The sequence below is a fragment of the Genypterus blacodes genome, unplaced genomic scaffold, assembly GCF_046128005.1.
Source record: "Genypterus blacodes isolate CSIRO-AG114 ecotype Tasmania unplaced genomic scaffold, CSIRO-AGI_Gbla_v1 ptg000118l_1, whole genome shotgun sequence".
NCBI lineage: Eukaryota > Metazoa > Chordata > Actinopteri > Ophidiiformes > Ophidiidae > Genypterus > Genypterus blacodes.
Genome location: NW_027466921.1, coordinates 2,189,873 through 2,213,807, shown reverse-complemented (window position 1 = coordinate 2,213,807; position 23,935 = coordinate 2,189,873). Strand labels below are relative to the sequence as shown.

The 23,935-nt window shown below is 43.7% G+C and overlaps 3 protein-coding genes and 1 long non-coding RNA gene across 5 annotated transcripts; 2 read left to right on the top strand and 2 right to left on the bottom strand.

The window, feature by feature from the left end:
* The first annotated feature begins 336 nt into the window (after positions 1 to 336).
* On the top strand, positions 337 to 5,578 carry acmsd (aminocarboxymuconate semialdehyde decarboxylase). The gene is made up of 10 exons (XM_076161897.1): positions 337 to 500; positions 2,150 to 2,194; positions 2,975 to 3,071; positions 3,162 to 3,211; positions 3,533 to 3,769; positions 3,955 to 4,048; positions 4,197 to 4,292; positions 4,484 to 4,656; positions 4,789 to 4,887; positions 5,205 to 5,578. Exons 1-10 carry the CDS (start codon positions 444 to 446, stop codon positions 5,265 to 5,267), a joined length of 1,011 nt encoding a protein of 336 aa, XP_076018012.1. The 5' UTR covers positions 337 to 443; the 3' UTR covers positions 5,268 to 5,578.
* A 35-nt stretch (positions 5,579 to 5,613) lies between these two features.
* Positions 5,614 to 13,053, top strand: ccnt2a (cyclin T2a). 2 transcript variants are annotated; one of them, XM_076161896.1, is made up of 10 exons: positions 5,615 to 5,892; positions 6,545 to 6,626; positions 6,724 to 6,852; positions 7,152 to 7,212; positions 7,722 to 7,784; positions 9,222 to 9,267; positions 11,041 to 11,204; positions 11,295 to 11,365; positions 11,458 to 12,766; positions 12,891 to 13,053. In XM_076161896.1, exons 1-10 carry the CDS (start codon positions 5,735 to 5,737, stop codon positions 12,962 to 12,964), a joined length of 2,157 nt encoding a protein of 718 aa, XP_076018011.1. In that variant the 5' UTR covers positions 5,615 to 5,734; the 3' UTR covers positions 12,965 to 13,053. The 2 variants fall into 2 exon arrangements, 1 of the variants encoding a protein (XP_076018011.1); XR_012964730.1 differs by lacking the exons at positions 11,295 to 11,365; positions 11,458 to 12,766; positions 12,891 to 13,053 and having other exon boundaries at positions 5,614 to 5,892; positions 9,222 to 9,660; positions 11,041 to 11,166.
* Positions 13,054 to 14,233: 1,180 nt separating this feature from the next.
* map3k19 (mitogen-activated protein kinase kinase kinase 19) lies at positions 14,234 to 19,717 on the bottom strand. Its single transcript, XM_076161895.1, has 9 exons — positions 19,417 to 19,717; positions 19,139 to 19,293; positions 18,846 to 18,880; positions 16,515 to 18,719; positions 16,286 to 16,387; positions 15,885 to 16,123; positions 15,528 to 15,780; positions 15,091 to 15,299; positions 14,234 to 14,744 (listed from the first exon to the last, which is right to left on the bottom strand). The coding sequence occupies exons 2-9, from the start codon at positions 19,275 to 19,277 to the stop codon at positions 14,612 to 14,614; spliced, it is 3,315 nt and encodes a 1,104-aa protein (XP_076018010.1). The 5' UTR covers positions 19,278 to 19,293; positions 19,417 to 19,717; the 3' UTR covers positions 14,234 to 14,611.
* Positions 19,718 to 20,337: 620 nt separating this feature from the next.
* LOC143009916 (uncharacterized) lies at positions 20,338 to 22,909 on the bottom strand. The gene is made up of 3 exons (XR_012964738.1): positions 22,253 to 22,909; positions 21,347 to 21,401; positions 20,338 to 20,432 (listed from the first exon to the last, which is right to left on the bottom strand). It is a non-coding gene; the product is annotated as an uncharacterized LOC143009916 (long non-coding RNA).
* Between the last annotated feature and the right edge of the window lie 1,026 nt (positions 22,910 to 23,935).

Sequence of the window (23,935 nt, the reverse complement as noted above, 5' to 3'; positions counted from 1 at the left end):
TCAAGTGCTTTTTGTTTGTCTGTCTGTCTGGACTGGAGTTCATAATGGGCATACCAATTAACCACAAGGTGGCGCCCGCTTGCAGGGTTTTGGAACAGCAGGAACACTGAGTCCAAAACAGCTTGAAACTTGTAAATCCAAGTTACCAGTGTGACCTGTATTGATATTGTACACAGATAGACAGACAGTGTGTGTTTTGGGGCCAAACCACCACCTGCTTTAAGGCTGTGTGTCATGATGTTTAAAATGGGTTTAATTATGGAGTAAGACCCCATATAAGGCCTTGTGTTTTTATGAATGAGTTAATGAGTGACCAGGTGACGCAGAGACTGGCACAGAAGTCACTCACATGTAGGTCATCCGTTTCGTCTGGAGAGTATTGCTGCTTTTACGCTCAGTTATCGAAGGGAAATCGGATAGAATTCCACACAGAGATCAGCAGGATGAAGGTTGATATTCATAATCACATTTTGCCAAAGGAATGGCCCGACCTGAAACAGGTAAACACTCATGCGCATTCGACTAGAGTGTTCAGATACAGAGAATACATTTAATACTTTGATTGATTGTACTTGCCAACGTGAAGACATCTCTCAACTTTGTTTGAGTAATTATATTGTCAAAATTGTCTTTAATTCAATCAATCAAAATCATGTTATAATACAGAGAAAGTTGCACCGAACACACGACAGCTGTCATAGTGCTAAAAAGTATCTTGGCAGGCTAAACCTAATCTAGTACATATAAATACCATCTGACACAAGCTGAGAGGCTCTTCCTTCTCTGATTTATGTCTGAAATGTTGCCAGTACCTCTGCATCCTGAAGAGTTAGAGTCGCTTAACTCTGCCAAGAATCCTTCAAAGACATTTTTTAGAAATTAGTTCCAGTGTTTTCTCATCAAAGGTACGCTCTGTAAAAGCATTTCTGCATTCTGAACATTTGCGTTTCGTTTTCATAACCACATTAACTGGAAGATCCTGTATGTTGATGTCTGTATCTTGTACCCATTCAGCGGTTGACTCACTTTATCCTGTGATGTGATGCAATTAAATAGCAATAAAATAAAATGAGGCAACTTTTTTCCCTCCATTCGAGTGTCAGCGAGGAGTTTAACAGCCCATAAATCTGTGTTCGCCATGGTTGGTTAAAGTTTAATCAATACCTGGCACTGGCCTCGCTCTGTTCCTGATCCCATGTCAAAGACACTGGAGACCTGGACTTAGCTAATGATTGCCTATATGTTCAGTGACTGCAGAGACCCACAGATCTTTCTTTCTTTCTTTCTTTCTTTCTTTCTGTCCGTCTGTCTGTCTGTCTGTCTGTCTGTCTGTCTGTCTGTCTGTCTGTCTTTCTTTATTTGGGCCTTTTTCCAACTGATCATGACTAAAAATATAAATAGGTCCTTTATCACACTGCCAAAACCTGCAACCTCCTCACATCTGCAGCTTAGACTGATGTTAAAAGGTCTGTAATCTTGTGCATTTTTTGTCTTTATAAACTTGAGCTACAGCATCAGAAAGTAACTGAGATGCATTTGTTGTATGTACCATTAAAAAGGAGGTTTTCATCCTTCATGTTGAGTTGTGGTGTCAGGTCGATCCTTTTGTTAAGATTTATCTCACAGATTTGATTCTTTATTCACTCACAAGCTGTCTTAATATGCGATCAGTACTGTGAGTCATGGACTAAACGTTGAACCCCGCTTTGCATTTTGAGAAGCTTAAGTTTCACTCTGGCATCAACAAAGTGTGTTACGCTGATCTGCACAGATATGAAATGGGGGATTGACTGGCTGTATTGCTCACGTAGATCATTTGGTGCTTCATCTGTATGCATGAGCTGACAGCTGAAGTGCCTCAGATGGTATTCTCTCTGAAATATCCACACTGGATGCTCCTCTAAGGCTGAAATTCAAGTCCTGCAGATGGGATGCACAGGCTCTCCCTCTGCAACTGGCAGTTAACAGTGCCTGGGCAAACTCAGATCTATTGCTTTGGCTTGTGCAATCCCAGCTGGCATTTGCACAAGATATTTTACATTTAAAGTCAGATCTGTAGTCCCATACGTAGTTTATGCTTTCTAATATGCAATATTTACAAAGCTGACTGACTTTTAAGCATAATCACTGGTTCTTGCATGTGTTTCAGAGGTATGGATATGATGGGTTTGTCCAGCTACATCATCACTGCAAGGTGAGTGACACTGAGCTTTGACAGGGTGTGTTTAAAATGCATGCATATTTATGTAGACACTCTATTAGTGCACCAACAGTTCCACACAAGGAGGAGTGTGTGCGTGCTTGTGTGTTGGAGCACTTACTATATGCTGCAGCACGTTCACTTGGCTGCGCTGCACTCTGTGGCCCTGTCAGCTGAGGCCTGGCTGTGTGTGAGCAGCTGCAGAGCTCAGCATGGTGCTACTGTTTCACTGAAGAGTCACCTTAGATACAACTGTGACACAGGAGAAAGCAGCACAGGCGGCCATTGGCAAACAGTCCACAAGGACAAACAATAAATGTGTCACAAATGTAATGTAAGCCCAGGTACCAATAAATTACAATAAAGGAAGACATCTTTAGCACCTTTAGTCATGGGAAAAATTATTTTTATCAAAAGATTTGTGTTTAATTTATCCCTGTGACCACAGTGTGGCAGTATATGAAAGATTCTCCTCAGTTGTTTCTGCATTTAGGTGAAGCTTTGCACTCTTCTCATATGGACAGTGGCTATAGAAGAACAGATACCTCCATGAAACACTAACTACTGCCATCATGTGGTTTTTGTATTCTAAGCCTACAATGAAAAAAAAAAAAAGCTTGTAATTTGTGGTATGGGTGGAATAATCAAGATCACCTCTATCAGCCACAAATAAATCTGAGCAAACTCCACCATGAAGAGGCCAGAAACATTTAACTGAAGCCACATCAATTAGCTCCAAGTGAGCGGCACCACAGACCTGCACTGTGTTTCCAGGGTGAAGCAGAGATGATGAGAGATGGGAAGCTGTTCCGAGTGATCCAGGAGAACTGCTGGGATCCGACGGCACGCATACGAGACATGGATCAACACGGTATCTGTACAGATCAATGTAACAATCGAAAAAATAATGTTTTATATATTAGTCCTGATGAAATATTCTCTCTCTGGTTGTGACATTCAGGTGTTTCAGTTCAAGCCCTTTCTACTGTTCCAGTGATGTTCAGCTACTGGGTAAGTTAGAGCACAATGGGGCTGTGGTGTTTTATAATGTAATGCTTTTGCTCCATGTTCCCTGTACAAAATAATTGTTTATATGCTGCCTATATAATGTGTATTATATATTGTCTTTGTTGCTGTGTTGCTGCTATAAATTTCATCATTACTTATTATTCATTAGTCTTCATGTGGCTCACAAACTTGTCTGCAAAGATGTGTTGTTATAATTTTCCTCTATATCAGTCACGAGGCATAATGGCCGATGATTCATCTTCACAGGTTTTGCCCTGAGAATATCATTACCTATTTTTAATCACAGTATCGCGGCTTTCACAGGCCAAACCTCATGACACCTTGGATCTCTCTGTCCTTTTGAACGACAACTTGGCCCAGACGGTGCGCAGCAACCCCAGGAGGTTTGTGGGCCTGGGCACGCTGCCCATGCAGGCCCCTGACCTGGCCGTGCTGGAGATGAGGCGCTGCGTGAAGGAGCTGGGCTTCCCCGGGGTGCAGATCGGCTCACATATTAACAACTGGGACCTGAATTCTACTGAACTCTATCCCTTCTTTGCTGTGAGACATTGTATTCTACAGTCCAAGCTTCCCCCCGTGGAAAACTAGTATTAGTGGCTTTAGATACATTTGTCAGTTTGGGCTACACATGGGTGGTTTCATACCAAACCTCCGCCCTTGTGTATTTATAGCACAAATTCTGATTCATTGAGAAAGACAGATTTTGCAGCATGTGTTCCATGCAGGCTGCAGAGGACCTGAACTGCTCCATATTTGTACACCCATGGGACATGCAGACAGATGGGAGGATGACTAAGTATTGGCTGCCCTGGCTGGTAGGTGAGTCGGAAAGAGGAAGAAAAGCAAATATTGAATATGTCCTCTGGATGACTCAAGACAAAATAAAATAGCTGTTTGAAATGAAAGTAGTGTTCATGTTCAATGTTAAAAGAGAAAAAAATGATGTGTTGTCTGTTGGATCTTAAAGGCATGCCCTCAGAGACCACCATGGCTATTTGTTCCATGATATTTGGAGGCGTCTTTGAGAGATTTCCTAAGCTGAAGGTCTGCTTTGCTCATGGAGGTACAAAGAAGACTAACTTTCCTTTCAGGCAGCACTTTAAGAGAATAGATGACAGACACCTTCAAAGTCCTTTGTGTGGTTCAATATAACTTCTCACTGTGAACTGCTATGTGCTGCTATTTGACCTTTTAATGGTGTTTTTCTTCACATTATAGTTTGAACTTTAATGCTTTCTGTTCATTTGCTTACAGGTGGCTCTTTCCCGTTCACTGTTGGTAGAATTGAACATGGCCACAAAGTTCGGCCTGACCTGTGCGCAGTGGACAATAAGGTCAATCCAAGGAAATACCTTGGCTCTTTCTACACCGACTCACTAGTGCACGATCCCGACTGCCTGAGGCTGCTTACTGATGTTATTGGGAAAGTGAGTTGCTCGTTCAACAGCCTTGGTATCATTCTGATGTTTGGACACACTACAACTACAACTATACTGTCATCAACATACAGAGATATGTGTGTGTAATTTTTTCAAGTCATGTTTTTTTTCCCCATTCAGGATAGAGTGATGCTGGGAACAGACTATCCATTCCCACTGGGTGAACTGCAGCCTGGATCACTGATAGAGTCAATGGATGAGTTTGATGACACCCTGAAGGTAAGACATTTTAGGGCGCGGACGTCTGAATTATTAGCACTTGCCTCTATAGAATATTAAACCAGCGTAGTTAGAAATCCTGGAAAAAAGGCAAACAACAATTAGTCACAAGTCAGAAGCCACAATGTTCTGTAGCAAATCTTTTTATCCCTGGTAGCTTTGACAAGTTAATTGTGTACAGTAAGAAGAAGGATGAAGAGTTTTCTAGATGAAATGAGTGGCACAGAAAAGGCTCATTTTATGGGCTTGAACACAAAAACCAACCCATCACATTTGAATCCTTCATTCACCATCATCTGTCCTCTTTTGTATTGCAGGATAAACTGCTTGCTGGAAATGCACTGGAATTTTTGGGGCTCAAAAGAGAACTATTTGAGTAATGTACAACTTCTGTAATTGTTGAAGTTACTGCTGTAGTTACATGCAGGTGTTTTAATTCCGCCTTTTAGTCATTCCAAATACAATTAATTTTGGATTATATTGTATAGTTGATATAACCATATTTTCTGTTGAAATATAGTACATCTGCTACTACTTGTGTCAATTGATTTGTGAAAATCTTTGCACACCTTTCATAATTTGTTCCATCAATTCCATATTATTATAAATGTAGAGGTCCGTTTGTTGTAGCATTGAAACGTTTACATATGTTTTGTAGCCATGGAATAATAAAGACTTTTATGTGAGATTAGTCCCGTGAAAAGTGTATTGACACCCCGAAGCAGCAGGTGGCAGTAGTGCACCTACAACGCCATTAAAACCCCACAGAAGAAGGCGGTTTGCGGCGCTGCGTCAATGTCACGCACGCTTTCTCCGACGCCCCGAGGAGCGTTGACGTCGGGGAGCAATGGCGGCTTGCCGGGGATCTTCGTCGAAATGGTTTTTCACCCGGGAGCAGCTAGAAACCACGCCGTCTCGCCACAGCGGAGTAGAGGCGGACCGGGAGCTCTCTTATCGGCAACAGGCGGCGAACCTGGTCCAAGACATGGGCCAGAGACTCAACGTGTATCCTTTGTAAACAAACTAGAAGCCTGGCCCGACTGAAGGCAGGGGTCTGGCGCTGCATGTTCGTGCGGGCCGATAATCTGTAGTTAGCTCCACTTTACTCGCACGCAGGGTTAATTACTGGCCCGTTGACGGGGTTGATCTTCGTCTTGGTTCCCGTTATTCCCGACTCTTGGCTGCACGGTTTGGCACGCTTTACGACGCTTTACGACGACAAGGCCACCGCGGGTTTCCGCTGCTGTTGTTAAAGTCTTAAAACAAAGTCGACCAGCTACAACGATGAGGCAGGACTCGGCTAACCGAATCATGTGTCGGTTGTAAGATTGAACTCGACGTTTGGTTCGGTTATCATCGGAGTTGATGGGGCTAGCTTCCCCTGCGGCTAACGCGTTGTTATCGGTTAGCTTCAGCCCTCGTGCAGGCTAGCTGACCGAAATTAACGGTTCACCGCGGACTTTAAATGCGATTTAAAGAGGAATTCAACCGGTTTGTGATATTTACGTTAAATCATTGGTTCGAAGAAGCACAATGTAGCGTGTGAAAGGCCGTGTAGACCTTTGTTAGCTGTAGGGGGCGCTGTGTTGCGCAGAACTGACCGCCATGACATCACAACCGTTACTCCGTCATATTTTTCCTTTGACTCACCTTCCAGCTCTCAATTAACAATTAATACAGCTATTGTTTACATGCATAGATTTTATATGCATCACTCTTTCACCAAATTCCATCGGAATGTAAGTACTCCATCTAGTTCCACGTAACATACCATATACAGGTAATTTCTGAGCCTAATCTAAATGCCTTTTTTGTTTTTTGCTGTTGTGTTTCCAGATTATATCTCCAACCACCTTATTCTTGGCAGCAAAAGTGGAAGAGCAACCTCGGAAGCTTGAACATGTGATAAAAGTGGCACACGCTTGCCTAAATCCTCTAGAACCTCCGCTTGATGCAAAAAGTAACGTAAGTTCAAGTGGCTGTGCATGTTGTTGGTTTGAAGCTACCTTCCTTTCCTTTACATATGTCTTAACTGGCTGTGTGTCAAGTCCCCTCGCCCTATACCAGGGCTTAATTGTCCTGCTCTGGCCTGCTGTTGGTGTGTTCCAAACACCCATACATATCAGCGCTTAGAAACGTTTAAAAAAGAAAAGAAAAGAAGCCTCTCTGTTTTGAGTTTTGGCCAACCTGAAACCAGTTGTTAGGGGGGTTTGATTAATAGACTCATTACAATTGTTATGTAATGACTGTCTATCAAACTTCAGGCATACCTCCAGCAAGCTCAAGAGCTGGTGATACTTGAATCCATAGTGCTGCAGACCCTCGGTAAGTAATGGTGACTTGAGTGGATGACTTGAGAAAGAGAGAGAAAGCGCTTTGTGTATCCTAATCATTGTCACAGGCATATTGTTATCAATAAGGGTACAGTTGTGTTGATCTCTTGAATTTTTTTTTTACATTTCTTTAATATATCATCTGCTCTGTGAATTCCTTGTCAAATACATATCTTCTTCTAAATCATGTAAAGGTGACATGTCATTTTTTTGACATTTGTAGATTCCGCATTCGCTCTTTCTTTGTGTCACCATGACGCCATACAGCTGCGGGTAATTTCGGTCTTTCGTTAAGATTGTGTGAAAGTGGCCAAAAGTTGCGCTGATTGTACTTCACTTACATAACTGAATTGCCCACCAAGGTGCATTTTTGATCAGCAAGGAAAATTGGTACTTATTGGAATCCGAATGATTATATAAACAAACTTCGTGGAAATGTAAAATGACATGTCACCTCCCAGCTGTGTCTGTTGAACTCACCTGTCATGTATTTTGTTCCAGGCTTTGAAATTACTATTGAGCACCCACACACTGATGTGGTGAAATGTTCCCAGCTAGTGCGAGGTAGAGGCTTCCTTCTTTGCTCTTTGTCCCCTCTACTCTTGTCTGTCCCACCTCAGATATGGGTGGGGAGGGGGGGGTGAAAATCCTGCTGATTTCATGTGTACATGACTATTCACCTGCGTTTTTGATGGCCTTTCGAGGTCGTTGTCCCTCAATATATGACATAATACACAAAAGACACCGACTGAGCCAAGTCCACGACTGAAGCGCCTCAAATGTTCTGGCTGTTGAGTATTGGTATCTCAAAAATCAGCCCCTAGAAGAGGCAGCAATGACTCAGGCAAATTGCTGCTTCTAGGTTGCAACCCAACTGTAGATAATAATATTGATATCAGCAAATTGCAACATAAATGCACTTCTCAAACCGAGTCAATGGGAAATCATGCACATTTGCTTTTAGTTTTGTATTTGTCCCATTTTTGCTGAGGTTTCAAGTGACTCACGGCACACAGATGCACACAGATGTGCTGTGCCTCTTTAATTTCAACACAATTATCCCCTGAAGCTTCAGAGTATGGGAGCAGTGTGGCTGTAATTAGAATCATGATTTGTTTCTCTACTTTCAGCGGGTAATGGGATAGATATCTCCCCTCTCCTCTGTGATTCATTTGCACAGGATGAATGAACATGGTCAGGTCGCATTAAATTTTATTGTATTACAAAACGGGACATAGATAAAGACATTGTGAGAGACCCCCTCTCTTGTCTGCCACTGCTTTGTACACTGACTTTCACTATTTCCATTTGTCAGTTTGCATATGTGCTGCCTCTGTGCAGCCCTGAGCTTTATCAGTGTGCTCATAAACAAAGATATATTATCTTTTGCCTCAGGAGCAGTCTTGCATCTGTCTATGATTATACAATTCCAAGTTATTCCCTTAATACCCTTTTCCTCTTAGATAATAATGTTCAGTTGCTGGCTTGATTTGTATATTTAGTCATTCAGGTTACTAACATTTCAATAAGGCTTAAGGCAGATTTATGCATCCATGTCGGGCAAAAGCCAATCTACCCAGTTCTGCAAACCCCTTAACTTCTATCGGTACTCTCCTTTACAAAGTAAATCTAACGGTGTAAACAAGACTATTTAAGGTATTCAATGAATGTGCAACATGACCTGATAAAGCACAACACGTGGAGTGTTGCAGTCGTGCTCGGGTCAATCAATATCTCTACTTGTATGGCAGAGCAGTCAAAACACCTCAGCAGCGCAGCATAAATTTGATTTGATCTTGGTCAGGATGTTTTATTATCAAGCACAGCTTGTTCCAACGCAGTCTCTACTGAGCGCGCCTTTCAGTCTTGGCCTCGGCTTAATCAGTGTATTTGAATTAAACTAAAAGGCTCCTCTCCAAATGATTAGAAAATGTTTTTTTTTACCAGCAAACATAGTAATCCTTTTTTTTGTTTCCTGTCTCTGTCTCTCCTCCCCTACAGCAAGCAAGGATCTGGCACAGACTTCCTATTACATGGCTACCAACAGGTTGTTATCCTGACCCTCCTTTGTTGCACTTAAACTGCACACCATAGCTTCCTGTAATGCAAGGTACCCTTTCAGTGTCCAACGGGCCCTACTTGCGCTGGTGGTTGTTGGGACGCTTGCCTCCTCCTCTCAGCTCTATTCCCTTGCACAAAGGGTGCGGGACAGGCTGGCTCGTAGCGTTACCGGCCCCAGTCGCAGTGCGGTGTATTGTACAAGGGACCAAGAGTTGGCACAGATGGGTTGAATGCAATATGTGAAGTGTAGTGGTGCGCTTGAAACCCACGTGTTTGTTCGGTTGCGAAAAAGTGCATAAATCTAAAAGAAAGACACTTTGGTATCCCGAATAACAGCTAAAGATTTCAGAGATGTAAACATTTCGTAGAGTTTCTTCTGGTAAGTACCTCAAATTCATTTTTAAAAATTCCCTTTTCTCATTTTTTCCAAACAAAGTAATATATTTTTCACATTTTGAAGTATATGCTTGTCTTAACATGCACATTCTTTCATTAGCAACGTTTCTTTCATTAATTTAGAGGTTCCAAATATGGAATCGTAAAACTAGCTTTAATACAAATTGCATAGATAAGACTTTACCTTAAAGTAGGTTGTTGGGATAAGGGATTTGCTGTAGTTTAAGAATATACACGTTTGTTTGTAGCTGAATATGACTGGATGCTTGCAGTTTTTCTAAACTGGCTGAATATGTGCTGAGATTTGACGAGATAGTGTATAGTTTGTGTAAGATGTACCCAGATGAGTCGGTGGTTGAGTCAGCCAAATATGGGTGAATGTTGGCTATGACTGTAATCTGACAGCATACTTGAGTCTGTTTTGATCTGAAAGCACAAGGTTAGCGTCCAACTCTCTGCAGATGTTTCAAAATGCATTTGTGCCAAGTTATTGCGTTGTATTTTAGCGAAGCTGCACGCTGACATAGTTTAGCTAAGTTCACAATACACACAGACAGGCCAACATCTGAACTTCAAGCCTCCATGTTGATGTTGGGCTATGTGGCGTCAGTGAGAACACTCGGAGCAGAATGTTTAGGCTTCTCTGTTCTGGTTCTTCATTCAGTATTGGCAGTCACAAGCACAGTGGTCACGTAAACAGCTATGGGGGTTTGATGTGTGTAACATTCTGTCTGCTCCTGATCTGTAGCCCTTTTCAGACACGCACTTCACTCCCTCACGCTGCTCTCAGTTTACATGTTGGGATCTTGTTTGGAATGAGTGAGTTTCTTGGTCATGAACAGTGGTGACTTATCTGTTGTGAATTTCCCCGTTGTGGGATGGAGAAAGGATTATCTTATCTCTTAGAGCTTCCTCCAGTTTATCCTTTATAATGCAATCTAAATTCAGAGAGACTTCAAAGGTACTTGAGTAACATTGTCACATGGAACACAGACGGGCAAAAGAGGAGCTGGGGAGTGTCTGTACATTGTGAAACATGCCAAACCCACAATATAATCAGCCAAGCTCCAGGCATATCTGAATGATCAAGTTCCTTGATTTGAATTTGAGTGTTTGTTTTTTGAAAAGTTGTTTTGTTATCCATTCTACTGTTTTTCTGTGTGTTCCTGCAAACTGTATTCAGTAGATTAACAGTGTTTGCTCCTTCCTTGTCTGTCTTCTCTTTTCTCCACATGTGGAACCAATCCTGAACACACCTGGTCCAAAAACACACACACACACACACACACACACGTACACACACACACACACGTACACTCATACACATTTTCAATCACATACATTACCTCCTGCCATACTACAGTCTACACCTGACCACCTTCTGCCTCCAATATAAGCCCACAGTCATCGCCTGTGTGTGTATCCACCTGGCATGTAAGTGGTCCAACTGGGAGATCCCAGTTTCCACGGATGGGAAACACTGGTGGCAATATGTAGACAACTCTGTCACCTTGGAGCTGCTGGACGGTGAGATTTAAATGTCTCTTGTTGCTGAATAGTCGTTTTACCAGTCAATTTCTGTATTAATGCTTTTTCAATATCATATCTTCCTTGTAGAGTTGACCCATGAGTTCCTGCAGATATTGGAGAAGACACCTAGCCGATTAAAGAGAATACGCAACTGGAGGGTAGGAATATACTTAATCACTGCCTGGTGCACCACTTCTGAGTAAACTCAAACAAAACTGTAGCCTGATATGTCGAATCCCACCTCTTCCAGGCAGTACAAGCTGCAAAAAAGCCCAAAACCGAGAGTGCCCAGGGAACGGATAACTCCTTTGGTGGGCCTTCTGGGTTCCAAGACAGTTGTCTGGCTGACTCTTCTCTGGCTGGAGCCTCTTCCAACCCAAGTTTTTCCAAAGCTGATGCCACCTTCACTCTGTCCATGCCTGGTCAGTCCATGGATTCAGCCATCACTCTGGATACTCTAGACCTTTATAACCCAGCAAGCCACAGTGAGTGGCCCCACAGCACCCATGGCTATGTGCCCGCTTGTATAAAACAGGAACCTCTCAGTCCCCCACATCAAGGACCGACATTGTCTTTGCAGACCTCCACTTCCTCTTTTCTCCAGCATCCGCCATACAGGACTGACAAAAATGTAGACTTCAACCCTGTTAAACAGGAAAGTAAAGGAGCTGGTGGGAGTGGACTGGGCAAACATCAGCCACCACCTCAATCTGCTTACCCTCCACCCCATCAGCCTGCTCCAACACAACCCTCTCCAGTCCAGAAGTTGTCTCTAGACAGATACAAAGAAAAATATGCTGCAGAGTTGAGTCCTGCTGTGCAGAAACACAGGCTGGAGCAGCACGGAAGCGTCACAGAGGGCGACATTAGAGGACATTGGTCTTCCTCCACCACTAACTATGCACCGTCCTCTATGAGCCAAGTAGATCATAGAAAACATTCTCTGCCCCACCAAATAATCCAACATGCCCATGGAGGTGGAGAAAGCAACGCCACCACCAACCCCCTGAAAATCAAAATCCCACACTCATCTTCAGGGCAAGATAGACGTCAGCACGGTGATAAACGGGACAAAGGAATAAGTTCACTCAAACTACGCCAGGCCATCCCTGGTGGAAACTCCCTCGTGGACAAAAGCGGACAACAGAGCAAAGAGGAGCTCAAGATGAAAATCAAGGTTTTGTCATCTGAGCGCCACAGCTCGTCGGATGAAGGTGCAGCAGCCAACAAGAGTAAACATTCCAGCCCGCTAGTGATTAAGGAGAAGCAGCAGCGAGGAGCAGAGCACGCCCTGTATCGCCACCACAAGCACAGCCACGGCCTGTCCCACCCCCACACACACAGTGGGAACGGGCGAGGCCTGGACGGGCTGGGTGGTGGGGCAGGGCTGGTGAATCCTCTGGGACTGGTTGGCTTGGAGGTAACTCTTGCGCCTCCTGGATCCGCATCTTCATCCTCGTCCCACAAGAGGCCGTACGCTGAGGGTAGCCACAACCACCATTCATCCTCCTCTAGCTCCAAAATGAGCAAAGTCTCCAAGGGCGGCGCTGGTGCTGCAGGTACTTTTTTCTTCCCCCCTCCTTGCTCCTCTTCTGTACTGCAGTGTCTCGTCTAGCTTACAGCTCTGTAGCTAACCTCCCCATTCTTCTTTTTTTTCTCCTCCTCCCCTCCTGTCGCACCCAGGTGGGCTACGGACCTCTCAGCAGTATCCTACTCCTAGTGAATCGCCACAGGAAGTGGGAGAGCAGAGACACTGAGCCCACCGCTCTGCAGCCATGACTAGCACACGGAAATGGCTACAAACTACTCAGAGTTTAGACATTTCAGACTATGCTCACTGTTAAGTGCCCTTGGAAAATAACTAATTGTGTGATAATAAACCCTTTATTGAAACACAGAAAAAAAAGACTTGGCAAACAATTAAGATGATAAATATGACTTCTCAATTAGCCGGGAGGAATTGAGGACTGAAGCGATAATGAAGATAAAAATTATGCATCCTAATGGTGAGATCTCTGGGCTGTGGAGCTCCTTTGTCATCAGGTGGTTCTAGGAATTGCGGGGAAAGGTATTACAAATACTTAGATATTTAAGGTGCACTTACTTCTGCCTCAGAGATAAGTTTTATGTTATGTTTGCTAGCATTCCGTTCAGTAAAGTAGATGGATGCTGATATTTTGAGACGGAAAGTTTCATCCTCTAAGTTACTTTTTTGTCTTGATTTCATTTCACACAGAACTGCTCGTTGTATGAGTTGCATGTTTCATTCAAGAAAGGGATTTAAAAGAAAGATGCTTATCACTGTTTACAGAAAGCAGAGACAAATGTTCATTTTTGTATGTTTAAGAAAAAAAAAGTTATACTGTGACTACTCAGGTTTTGAGCTGCTTGTAATTATAAAGATGAGTATAATAACTATAAAAAAAACTATTTTATGTTAATAGTTGAGGAGTTTGGCATTATCAGGTGAGTGATTGCAGCATTCCATTGACGTGTGCTTCTTACAGCCTGTAGTTGACTTGACCTACATGTGAATCCCCTCAGCAACACGGGCACAGTCATTATCAGAGAGACGAGATTTTTACCAAACACTTTCTAGACCTTAAGCTGAATGCCAAAAAAAGACGAAGCGTGACTGAGTCGATAGTAGTAGTGCTATTACAGTTTACTACACCTTTTTCTTTTCAGTGCATTAAAAGTTGTCTCCCAACCTGGTACCATAGCCGTCTACATGTCAGTCTGTAAGGACGGGATGTCTTTTTCAGTCCACTATTCTGAGGTTAAAGGCTGTGGCCCTGTGACACCACTGGCAATCATGTACCCTGACCTGCTGGCTATGTTGGAAGCCTCAAGTATCTACTATGTGCACATCTCGTAGTATTTGTGTTATTGGCATTATAATCTGTGTGATTAAATGGCATATTGACAGCCATGTACAGTTCTGACTCATGTAGACATGATTCAAACCACTCTGTTCTTGACTTTTCGTGTGAAAAGTTCATAATAAAGTCTGGTTTGTTTGTACTCCAATCAGAAACTTAACATACAGTATATACATATTGGACACTAGACGGGCACCGTAGGTTCCCCTGTACATGAAAAATGTGTTCATTGGTACAAATTCAGTTTATCAGGTATCTGTCTGTTTTGCATGATCTGCTCAAGGTAACATAAGTGCTTCTCATTTACATTCTTATAGACTTCAGGTACGGAATGACATTGGTGTTGCACTACCGCTGTACGTCGCATTGTCACCATCTGGCACAAGTTCAGGGCCTTGAACCCCAAACACTGATGCAAGGTTCCAGAGCAGCTAAAGAATACCTGGTGCTGTCACGTCACTAATCTGGGATAGAATCATTGAACTGTTCTTGAACTCAAAAACAGTCCAGCTGTGTAATTCCTTAAGCACATAGTCCTTCTGGGTGACCACAGCAGTCTTTCCTCTGGCTTTGCCAAGAGTTGACTCCAGTCTCCTTTTTGTGGACAAGTGGGTGCTTCAACAGATGCTCTGCAGATGGCCGTAGTCTGGGGTCACTGTTGAGAGAAGAGGGCTGAAGTGAGGCTTCTTACCAACTATCGCATTGCATACAATCTCTTAACTCGATGGCTTTCACACGAAAGCCTTCTCCAAAATGAAATGGCTGAGGTTTTTGAACCAACTCGACAAACTCCCACTCCAGAACAAATAAGTTGACTGGCAGAGTGCTTATGAGGTGCTTTTTTAAATCTTGTGCTTTGTGTATCTAAAATATTGTGCTTGAACACTGAAAAAAGGCCCTTTGGCATTTGCTTCTTTGGATTTAAGTTTGGGGATTCAGAGCACAGTAGGGATTTAAGGTGCAGAATTTAAGATGTGAATTTAAATAATTTCATGTCTTACCTTGTCAGGCAGATGTCAACAAAGTCCTTTGCGTAATCCGAGAACCCATCAGGCAGGGAGGGCATCAAACCCTTCCGAGCGCCGATGTAGAACAAGGCTGCCATCTTGTCCATGTGGGCCAGTGGTGGCTTCCCTGTGGCCATCTCAAACACTGTACAACCCACACTCCATATGTCTGACTTCCTGCCATAGCCTGTCTCATTGATGACCTAAAGAGTGACATGTAGGTGTTAAGAGCCAGACTCACTTCAACTTCCTTTGTGAAACCAATATAGCATATCGAGATAAAGGTGAAGCTGTTCATCAAAGGATTTAAAATGTCTTAGGCCTACTTGAGATATCGGTACTATGGCTTGTTTTAAACTGAGTTGATCTATTGCACTATGGAGAAATGTCAATTAGCTAATTCTACATAAGCAGCTTAAATCCATATATACCTCTGGGGCCATCCAGAACGGTGTGCCATGAACAGACTTGAGCAGGTCTCCATTGGCACTGGCGCTGTGGTTAAAGCAGGTGAGACGCCGCGCGCATCCGAAGTCTATGAGCTTGATGATTCCAGTTGGCATTAGCATTACATTGTTTCCTTTCAAGTCGCGGTGAATCACCCTGTTCAGGTGCAGGTAGGCCACGCCTTCCAGGATCTGATGGGTGTATAAGGCCAGGATGCGCTCTGGCAAAGGGCCGAATCTGAAGGCGAGGAAGATGTTTTTCATGAGCTTCCCCTTCAGCCAAATATGTCATTTGTTTAAGTAGCTAAAAAGTGATAGTTGGTTCTGTCACTTCAAACTAACCTGTGAAGGATGCTAGCAATGGATCCTCCCGGGATGTACTCCATGACGATTGAGACAACATGCTGATGAAGCGAAGTCCCCAGGAAGCCAACAATGTTGGCATGTGTAAGGGTCTTAAGCAGCTCCACTTCCCCCTGCAGGCGACCATACTCCCTCTCTGCAGCCTCCAGGTCCGAGGGGTCAAGCCTCACTTGCTTCACAGCTATCAACTGGCCCAGGCTGGTCAGCCCACAATACACCTGGTGTGAAGCCAGTCATCATTGTTAGTTAAGCATGAATCTATAACATAGAACTCATAGCATATTTTAAAGGCCCTTATCTCACAGACCCTGCATACATTAAAGCAGTGACACGTGGATAGCAGTGTCCAGATTTCCTTCAGTGCACGTTTGTGTACTTACAGTCCCATAGGCTCCCCTGCCAAGTACTTCCCCCTTTGTCCATGTGATGGTATCATCTTTCACCAATCTACTGTCATGGAGCTTTGCACCATCTGTTGATGTCTGTGACACAAATAAGCAGAATGAAGTTATTCAAAGGCAGTGCTGAAGGGAGCTTAATCTTTAATTTACTGTATTTTCAAACAAACACATTTGTCTTTTAGACCGAGATGTTTGCCATTCAGTTTACCTCATGAAACTGATTTCTCTTCATTGCAGGATTTGTTCTGTTAGAATCCCCTCTGGTGGATTCTGAGTTCTCTGTATGCAGGTCCATAGATGTATCCTTCTCATCCAAAGAGATCAGCTCCTCAGCCAGACATTGCAGCAGATCATCCGTAAGAGGGCCCTCTCCCACATCATCCAGAAACCGCTGGTATACTGGTGACATGGTATAGTTGCTGCTTCTACCAGAGGTCCAAGTGTTGAGCTTTGGTTGTAGGGGGCTTTGAGATAACACAGGCTCAGGAAGGACTATGTGATGACAGCAATCGTCATCAGGAGAGGAAAGCGTGGATCTAGCCATTTTGTTATCAGGTTTTACGGTTTCAGACTCACACTGAGATCGGGTCTCCTCTATAGTGGATAGCACATGGTCTCCACACTTGACTCGAGCACTATCATGACAAATCTCACCATCCTTACTGAGGGCTAATTCATTTGCTGTTTGCAAATCCAGTTCATTAACATTTCCTGTTGTGACTGTGCAAGGTTTTAGGCGATGTTTGTCCCTGGAGGGTTTTTGCTTACTTTTAGCTGAAACCATTGCATTCTGCACAGGGCTCTTCCTCAGCCTAACCCCCTCTGCTTGTTTCTTTGTGGGCCTGGGTGTGACTTTGTTGCTCTGTTGTTTCTTCCTGTATGGAGCAGATTGCACTTGTCTGTCATTCTGTTTCTCACAGGAGCTGGAAACTCTCAGGTTATCATACACAGGACCAGCAAACATCTCAAAGATGGCTGGGCCATCATCCCCACTTTGTATGGTCTGAAACATGTCTTTGTAGGTGATTAAGTCCAAAGCAGATTTAGACCTTGGGGGCCCGGTGACTCCAGGTCTCTTCAACTGTCTCGCAGTTTTCAGCTGTCTCACTGGTGGATGCTGTTGGGTTCTCTTGTTTAGCTTGTCAGAATTTGTTTTTGCATGATGTAGCTCACTGACCTTCATTTGCGTTGATGTGTCCATGTTGTGCTGAGTGCCCCTGACAGAATTAACCTTTGATTTGACTTTACTGGCTGTAGTCGCTTCAGTGTTAATCAGATCTGGACTTTTCCTAAGCTTAGGTTTGACTTGTAAAGAGACTGCGGCAGACCTTACTTTGCCTTTTGACTTGTGCCATTGATGGCTGCTTCTGTCTTTGTGTGGCAATACATTGGTAGTTTGTATATTTGCCCTTTGTTTAGTGTTCATGTAGGCTCCTCTCTCGTGGTTCTGGACAGATTTAATTGGTGTGATCACCTTCTCGCCTGTCCGGGGTTCCACCTCTGACAGGTCGATGGCTGGCTTTAACAGGTGATCCTTCTCCACACCAACATTGTTATGCACCTCCTTAACAGTAACAAGGTCCGGTCTGTCAGCATTTGACTTATTTGCTCCTGCACTTTCCTCATCTGAGGTACTCTTCATTGTCGTCTCTGCCTGTTTTACACCCTGATGTCCATTTTCGGAGCTTGCACCACACCGGGGATGATTCAGTTGAATCCCTGTCTGAGCTTCTGTACTGCCTGATACATTGCTCTTTGTGAATCGCATGTCATTGTTCACAGTGTCTTCAGCATGATCCACAGTATCATCCTGTTGATCAAAGTTGCATTTTATCAAGGAAGATTGACTGTCAGGTTCTTTTGTATGAGTAACTTCAGAATCTTTAACTTTGCAGTATGATTTTATAGTTTCGTCAGTGCTGAGAGGATTTTTGAAATGACTGATTGGCGCTCTACTCTCAATACACACTGATCTGTGGATCGGTGCTATTTGATTTGTAATGTGAACATTCTCTCCAGTCTCTCTCTCACAGGAGCTGACATCTCTCAAATGCCTTGACAGATATCCTTCAATGGTCTTGAGATGGCTCTCTTCTGAAGTTTGTACGCGTAGACTCCTCTCGTCGTCATTTTCCTCATTCTCTAGATCGATGGAACTCTGGCTGCTGCTGCAGGAGCCACTTTCCTCACTACCAGCCATACAAGTGTGAGGGCCACTGCGCTTGTTGCTCCAGGACTGTATCTTTCTCCTCAGATGGGATCTTGAGGGAAAGGGGCTCTGACAGATGGGCATCAGGGGGGAAAGGGGCTTAAATCCTTGCAAAGCGATGCTGTCTCGCGACCTGCCATCCAATGGCGCCAACAGCTTTGGGGTCCGGGGAGGGATGTTGAGAGGAGGGGCAGGGAAGGAACCCTAAGACAAGCAGAAAGAAATGACCACAGCTTGTTATTAAGTATCTTTAGCAGGGCAGCCAAGTAAACAAACTTATATGGAGGAAATTCAAATTAAGCTGACGTTGGCTATTTCGTTGAAACCCACCTTTTGCTCAACAGGGAATTCACTAGAACGCAGTCCTGCAGACAGGCAGAGAAGATGAATGCAAAACCATTTGAACAGTAAATCAACAGGAATATGATTTGTCTGATCCCAAAAACTAAATCATCATCCAATATTGATCTCAGTGGGATTTAATTTCAATCACACAATCTAACAAGACAAATTTTAACTGTAACTAAAATTCTTTCATTGGCTGGAAGGATTTCCTGACATGAAAGCTTATGAGATGTCTTTCAAAATCAAGATACATCAGCTTTGAGTCTGTGTGTACGTACGTGTCTGGATGTGTGCCCTGGCCTGGATCACAGTATTTGACTGTAGTAGTGGTTCCATGATGCAGGGGGCTGATTGGCTGAGCTGGCAGGCCTGAGACACAGAGAGCAGGCCTGTGTTGGATGGGGACGGAGCAAACATACTTTTTGTTCTTGGCCTGTAAGAGACGAGAATGTAAGTTTTTGACAAATGTCATAAAATGTGTTTCTTAATAACAGCGATGAGAGTACTGTGTGTACACCAGAGGACATGTTAAAGCTTCATTCGTCCATCTGAGTACCTGCTTGTAGGGGGTACAGGCAGGTGGGTGCTCCTGGTACTCAGACGGCCTGATGAGACCCCAGGATCCTCATTGCTCCAGCGTCTGCTTTTCTCACCCAGGCTGGGCAAAGGCAAACTTCGTCTGGTTAGGAGAGGACAGCAGAGGTTGTTTTTCTTTTTTTGTTTTTATCATAATCTCATTCTTTTCCTTAGACAAGGGCACATTGTGTATTTAGGAGAGTGTGAGAGATACTTCCTGAAAACAAATACAAAGAAAGTGTGGAAATTGTTGACTGGTTTAATGGCAGAATTCTGAACACTGAGTCTATCTCTCTGTTTGTGGGAGCTGACGCTATGAAATGAGAGACCTGCTCAAAGACCTTTATTCTTGGAGCTTGGACTTGATTCAGGGTAGTGAGTCCCATATAACAAACAATGGTTTGATTCACTAAGCCTCTCGCTCTCCCTCTCTCGCTCTCTCTCTCTCCTCTCTTTCTTTCTCTCTTTCTAATCTGTTTGGTTAGAACAGGTTGTCCTCTGGACACAGACACAGGTGCCTCCGTACTGGTCTGTCAGTGTAACCGGATAGGACTCCATTCTGCTGTAAGTGTAAAAGTGACACAGAGCTGTTGCCTTGTGTGTGTGTGTGTGTGTGTGTGTGTGTGTGTGTGTGTTGTGTGTGTGTGTGTGTGTGTGTGTGTTTGGGGGATGGACGACTCACTGTATCTACATAGCAGTGTAGAGAGCTGTTTGTGCTTACGCATGAACAGATGTTGATGTTGGTGCTCATATGCTTGATCACTGTCAACACTAGCGGGTTGCCTGTATCGCAACCCCTGAACTAGTTCTTTTGCTTTGTTTAATGTACAGCTTTAATTACATCTGTGTGTGTGTGTGTGTGTGTGTGTGTGTGTGTGTGTCAGAGAAAGAAAGGCTTAGTTGCTCACCTGCTGCTTCTTTCGGTGTCCTGGTAGGCTTGCCTGATGTCTCTCACCGTTTCCATGGCGTTTTGGCTACAGAGGGGGATTCCCTTATCTGCCACACAGGCACACACACACACACACACACACACACACACACACACACACACACACACACACACACACACACACACACACACACACACACACACACACACTTCATCAATCTGCTATAAATTCTTAAAAAGTATGCTTTCTTCATCAACAAAAAAAAAGATCAACAATAAATGCACAACTAGCAGTTGCTCAATACAAACAATTGCAATAACAATAGAGAGTATTGAAGCAGTTTTACAGGTTAGCGGATCATGACTTTTGGAACAGTCAAAGCAAATGTTGCATATCATTATACTTAATTAATCAGAAGGGGTTTAGACAGTACAGAAAGTTTAGATCAGTTAACTAATTAAAACACACTCTCAGATCAGGACCAAGCTGAAGGTCTGGTCCCTCTCTCTGGCTCTGTCTCTCTGGATCTCCTCACCTTTGGGAACGCTCACCGATCTCACCATTCTTCTCTCTGCGCACGTTATTTCATTTACATCTCCGTTCTTCTCTGTGACCGGAATGCTCTCTCTGGGATCTCCCTCTTTCTCTTTCCCTCTCTCTCTCCCTCTCTCCCCCCGTGTCACTGCCATACTGTTGTGGCTGAGGTAAAAAGCCAGGCAGACAGGTTCCTAATGCTGAGAGGTCGTATTGTGTATGTGTGTGTGTGTGTGTGTGTGTGTGTGTGTGTGTGTGCGGCCCCTCCCTTCAACCAACACCCCCACCCCTTCCACCCGGTCCCTCCTCCTACACTCCCCTTCATGAGTGAGGGTGACTTGATCTTGTTGGCCTATTTGGGAAGTTGGCAGGTAAAGGCTGTTCTAAGAACCCCCCCAAAAAACTGTCCACAAACTAGAAAACAAAATAGATAATTTCAACAGGTCAAACCAAAGTCACATGAGGAAGCGATGGAAGAATCCTTACCTTTGCCTGTGTGGTGTTCAGATAGATGAGGGCAATCGGAAGACTCCAGCTCGTCCTGGAATGAACACATGGAGTCATTACTTCATTATAAATAAATGTAAATGTGTGACATGGAGACATTTTCATTGATTACCTTTCGAGCAACAACAGCTGTATTGATTTGGATCTGTTTAATTCTATTGAAACTGCCTTGAACTGAAAATGGTAATCAAATAATTATAACCAGTTTTATCTGTTACCTTTTTACCTTACACACACACACACACACACACACACACACACACACCCCATTATCTCCATCAACCACCTGCCCCTAACCCTCTAGCTAACCAGCTGTCTGTCTGCTCCTTCTATAAGAATACCAATAAAACAGTAATATGGCACCCAAGAGTCTAATAGGAGACCGCCACACACACACACACACACACACACACACACACACACTCTGAGTCACTGGTCCCTCAGTCTAAGACAGCCAATTACCACTTCCTTGAATTTGTCTTGCAGTTGGCTGCTCTGCCTGTTTGTCTGTGTGTATCTGCTAATTGTGGCCAGGCTATGAGTAAACACACACACTGTATCCCTATACACTTACACACACTTGTTTAAAACCAACACCGCTAGTCAAGCTGCATGGACTTAACCTTGCTGTGGTCTGTTGGTCTATGGAACTGTGTTGGAGCAGGAACCAATGTGGAAAATGTGCGGTTTGACAAAAAAGTAAATACATAATGTGGAGGATTTAGATGTTGTTTCACTGACTGCTAATCTTTCTGTATTTCTCATTGTTCTAAAACACAAATCATCTCGTAATGTTCATGCCAAGGCCTTAAAGAACAGCAAGAACGATAGCATCTTGATACAGATTGTTTTCATAACATGTGTCACACTTGTGTCGTCACTTACCCCAGCGTGGGTGTGCAGGGAGAACTGGTAGTGATGGTTCAGTGTCAGAGAAGGGGAATCTGATGTCAACTGATTAGGACAAAAGCCCTCAAGGTCCAACTCTAGATCCAAATCTCCGATGTCTGTGTCCAGCTCCTGGCTCAGGTATTTGTCCAGGGCTCTGGGTGACGCCGGCACAGCATCTGCACCACAACACAATCCTCTGCTGCTTATATTGATACTTAAAATCGGAAAAAATCAAAGTCTGTGCTCTGTGTGTTCTGCCAGTTGAGTCAGCAATGGTCAAAAGTGAAGAATTAGCCCAAAACAATCTGCAAAAGTCCACCTTGGGGTGCACGAGGTCCAAGGGTGTGGACGCCGTGCTGTTTACACAAGATAGAGACTGGAGAGGTGAGGAATGAGACCTAGTAAACATGAGACTTTTTTCCTTGAACCTTCTGTGATTGTCGCCATTTACTCCTCCAGCACTCGAAATCACACTCTCAAACTCAAACCATGAGTTCTCTTAGAACACACACACGCACATACACAAATAAGCCTTTCTTAACACACTCACTCACCCGCCCTCCCACAGTAGGTGCAGGCTTTGAGTGAAAACCGGATTATGAATGAATGTGGTATGCTGTGTGTGTGCGCGTGTGACCCATAATCATAAACAAGAGGATATATTTGGAAGTGTGTTTGTACATAGAGCATGTGTGTGCACATTCTACACCCTGATTAATGAGTAACTGAGCAGCATGAATCAGTGACCAAAGCTGAGGGATCCAAGTCAGTAGCAAGGGAGCAAGTGTGTACACAAGGGCTTCTTGGAGAAAACCCCATGTGTGTATGTGTGGTGCACTAAAATTGAAAAGTTTAATGAATGAGATCGAAAAGCTATGTAGTGATTTTCCATAATAACACATTTTCAATAGGAAATGCAGATGTTTCCTCTAATCTCTGGGCACCACGAGGGAGTACGTGTGTGTACGGTGTGTGTGTGTGTGTGTGTGTGTGTGTGTGTGTGTGTGTGTGTGTGTGTGTGTGTGTGTGTGTGTGTGTGTGTGTGTGTGTGTGTGTGTACCTGTATCTCTGAGGGCCTCCAATATCATATGAAGGATCTCTTCCTTCAGAGGGCTGTCGATGTTAACAGCATAGTGGAGAGCAGAGTAGCCACTGTGGTCTCGTACCTGCAGATCACTAATGGAGCAGATCAAGATGAATAAAGTGTCACGTTTTATTTTAGTTTTGTGAATACTAAAAAGGTTAAGATATGAAGCCGAGTCAGGGCCAACCCATCAGTGAATTCTTGCGTTTTCTTACTCTGAGAAACGTATTAGTTCCTTGACCACTTCCACAGGTCTGTGGTTCCATGGCAACGGTGTCAAAAGTCCCTCAAATAGGTCAATGTCCCTCACAGCAAGCATCACAGCTGTCACCCTATCGCTGTTAGGAACGTTCACGTCCACCATATCTGTCTCATCCTGACACACAGACACACAGACACACACACACACACACACACACACACACACATGCAGCAGATTAAAGTTTAGGTAAATATCAATATCATATCATAAGGCAGAAAATGTGATAATATGAATATTTCTTTCTCCTTCTATTGTTCTAACGTTTCCATTGTTTAACCTCCACTAGTAGCAGTCTCTGTTTGTATGTATGTGTGTCTGTGTGCGCGTGTGT

Bases quoted from the DNA above. Each gene is read 5' to 3' on its own strand.
- acmsd (XM_076161897.1), top strand. From the start codon at position 444: ATGAAGGTTGATATTCATAATCACATTTTGCCAAAGGAATGGCCCGAC. The intron at 3,072-3,161 runs GTATCTGTACAG...TGTGACATTCAG, and splicing joins ACGAGACATGGATCAACACG to GTGTTTCAGTTCAAGCCCTT. The intron at 4,888-5,204 runs GTAAGACATTTT...TTTGTATTGCAG, and splicing joins AGTTTGATGACACCCTGAAG to GATAAACTGCTTGCTGGAAA.
- ccnt2a (XM_076161896.1), top strand. From the start codon at position 5,735: ATGGCGGCTTGCCGGGGATCTTCGTCGAAATGGTTTTTCACCCGGGAG. The intron at 6,627-6,723 runs GTAAGTACTCCA...TTGTGTTTCCAG, and splicing joins TCACCAAATTCCATCGGAAT to ATTATATCTCCAACCACCTT. The intron at 9,268-11,040 runs GTTGTTATCCTG...GCCATACTACAG, and splicing joins TATTACATGGCTACCAACAG to TCTACACCTGACCACCTTCT.
- map3k19 (XM_076161895.1), bottom strand. From the start codon at position 19,277: ATGTTTGCTCCGTCCCCATCCAACACAGGCCTGCTCTCTGTGTCTCAG. The intron at 15,781-15,884 runs GTTAGTTTGAAG...CCTCGCCTTCAG, and splicing joins ATTGCTAGCATCCTTCACAG to ATTCGGCCCTTTGCCAGAGC. The intron at 15,300-15,527 runs GTATATATGGAT...GTCACTCTTTAG, and splicing joins CGTTCTGGATGGCCCCAGAG to GTCATCAATGAGACAGGCTA.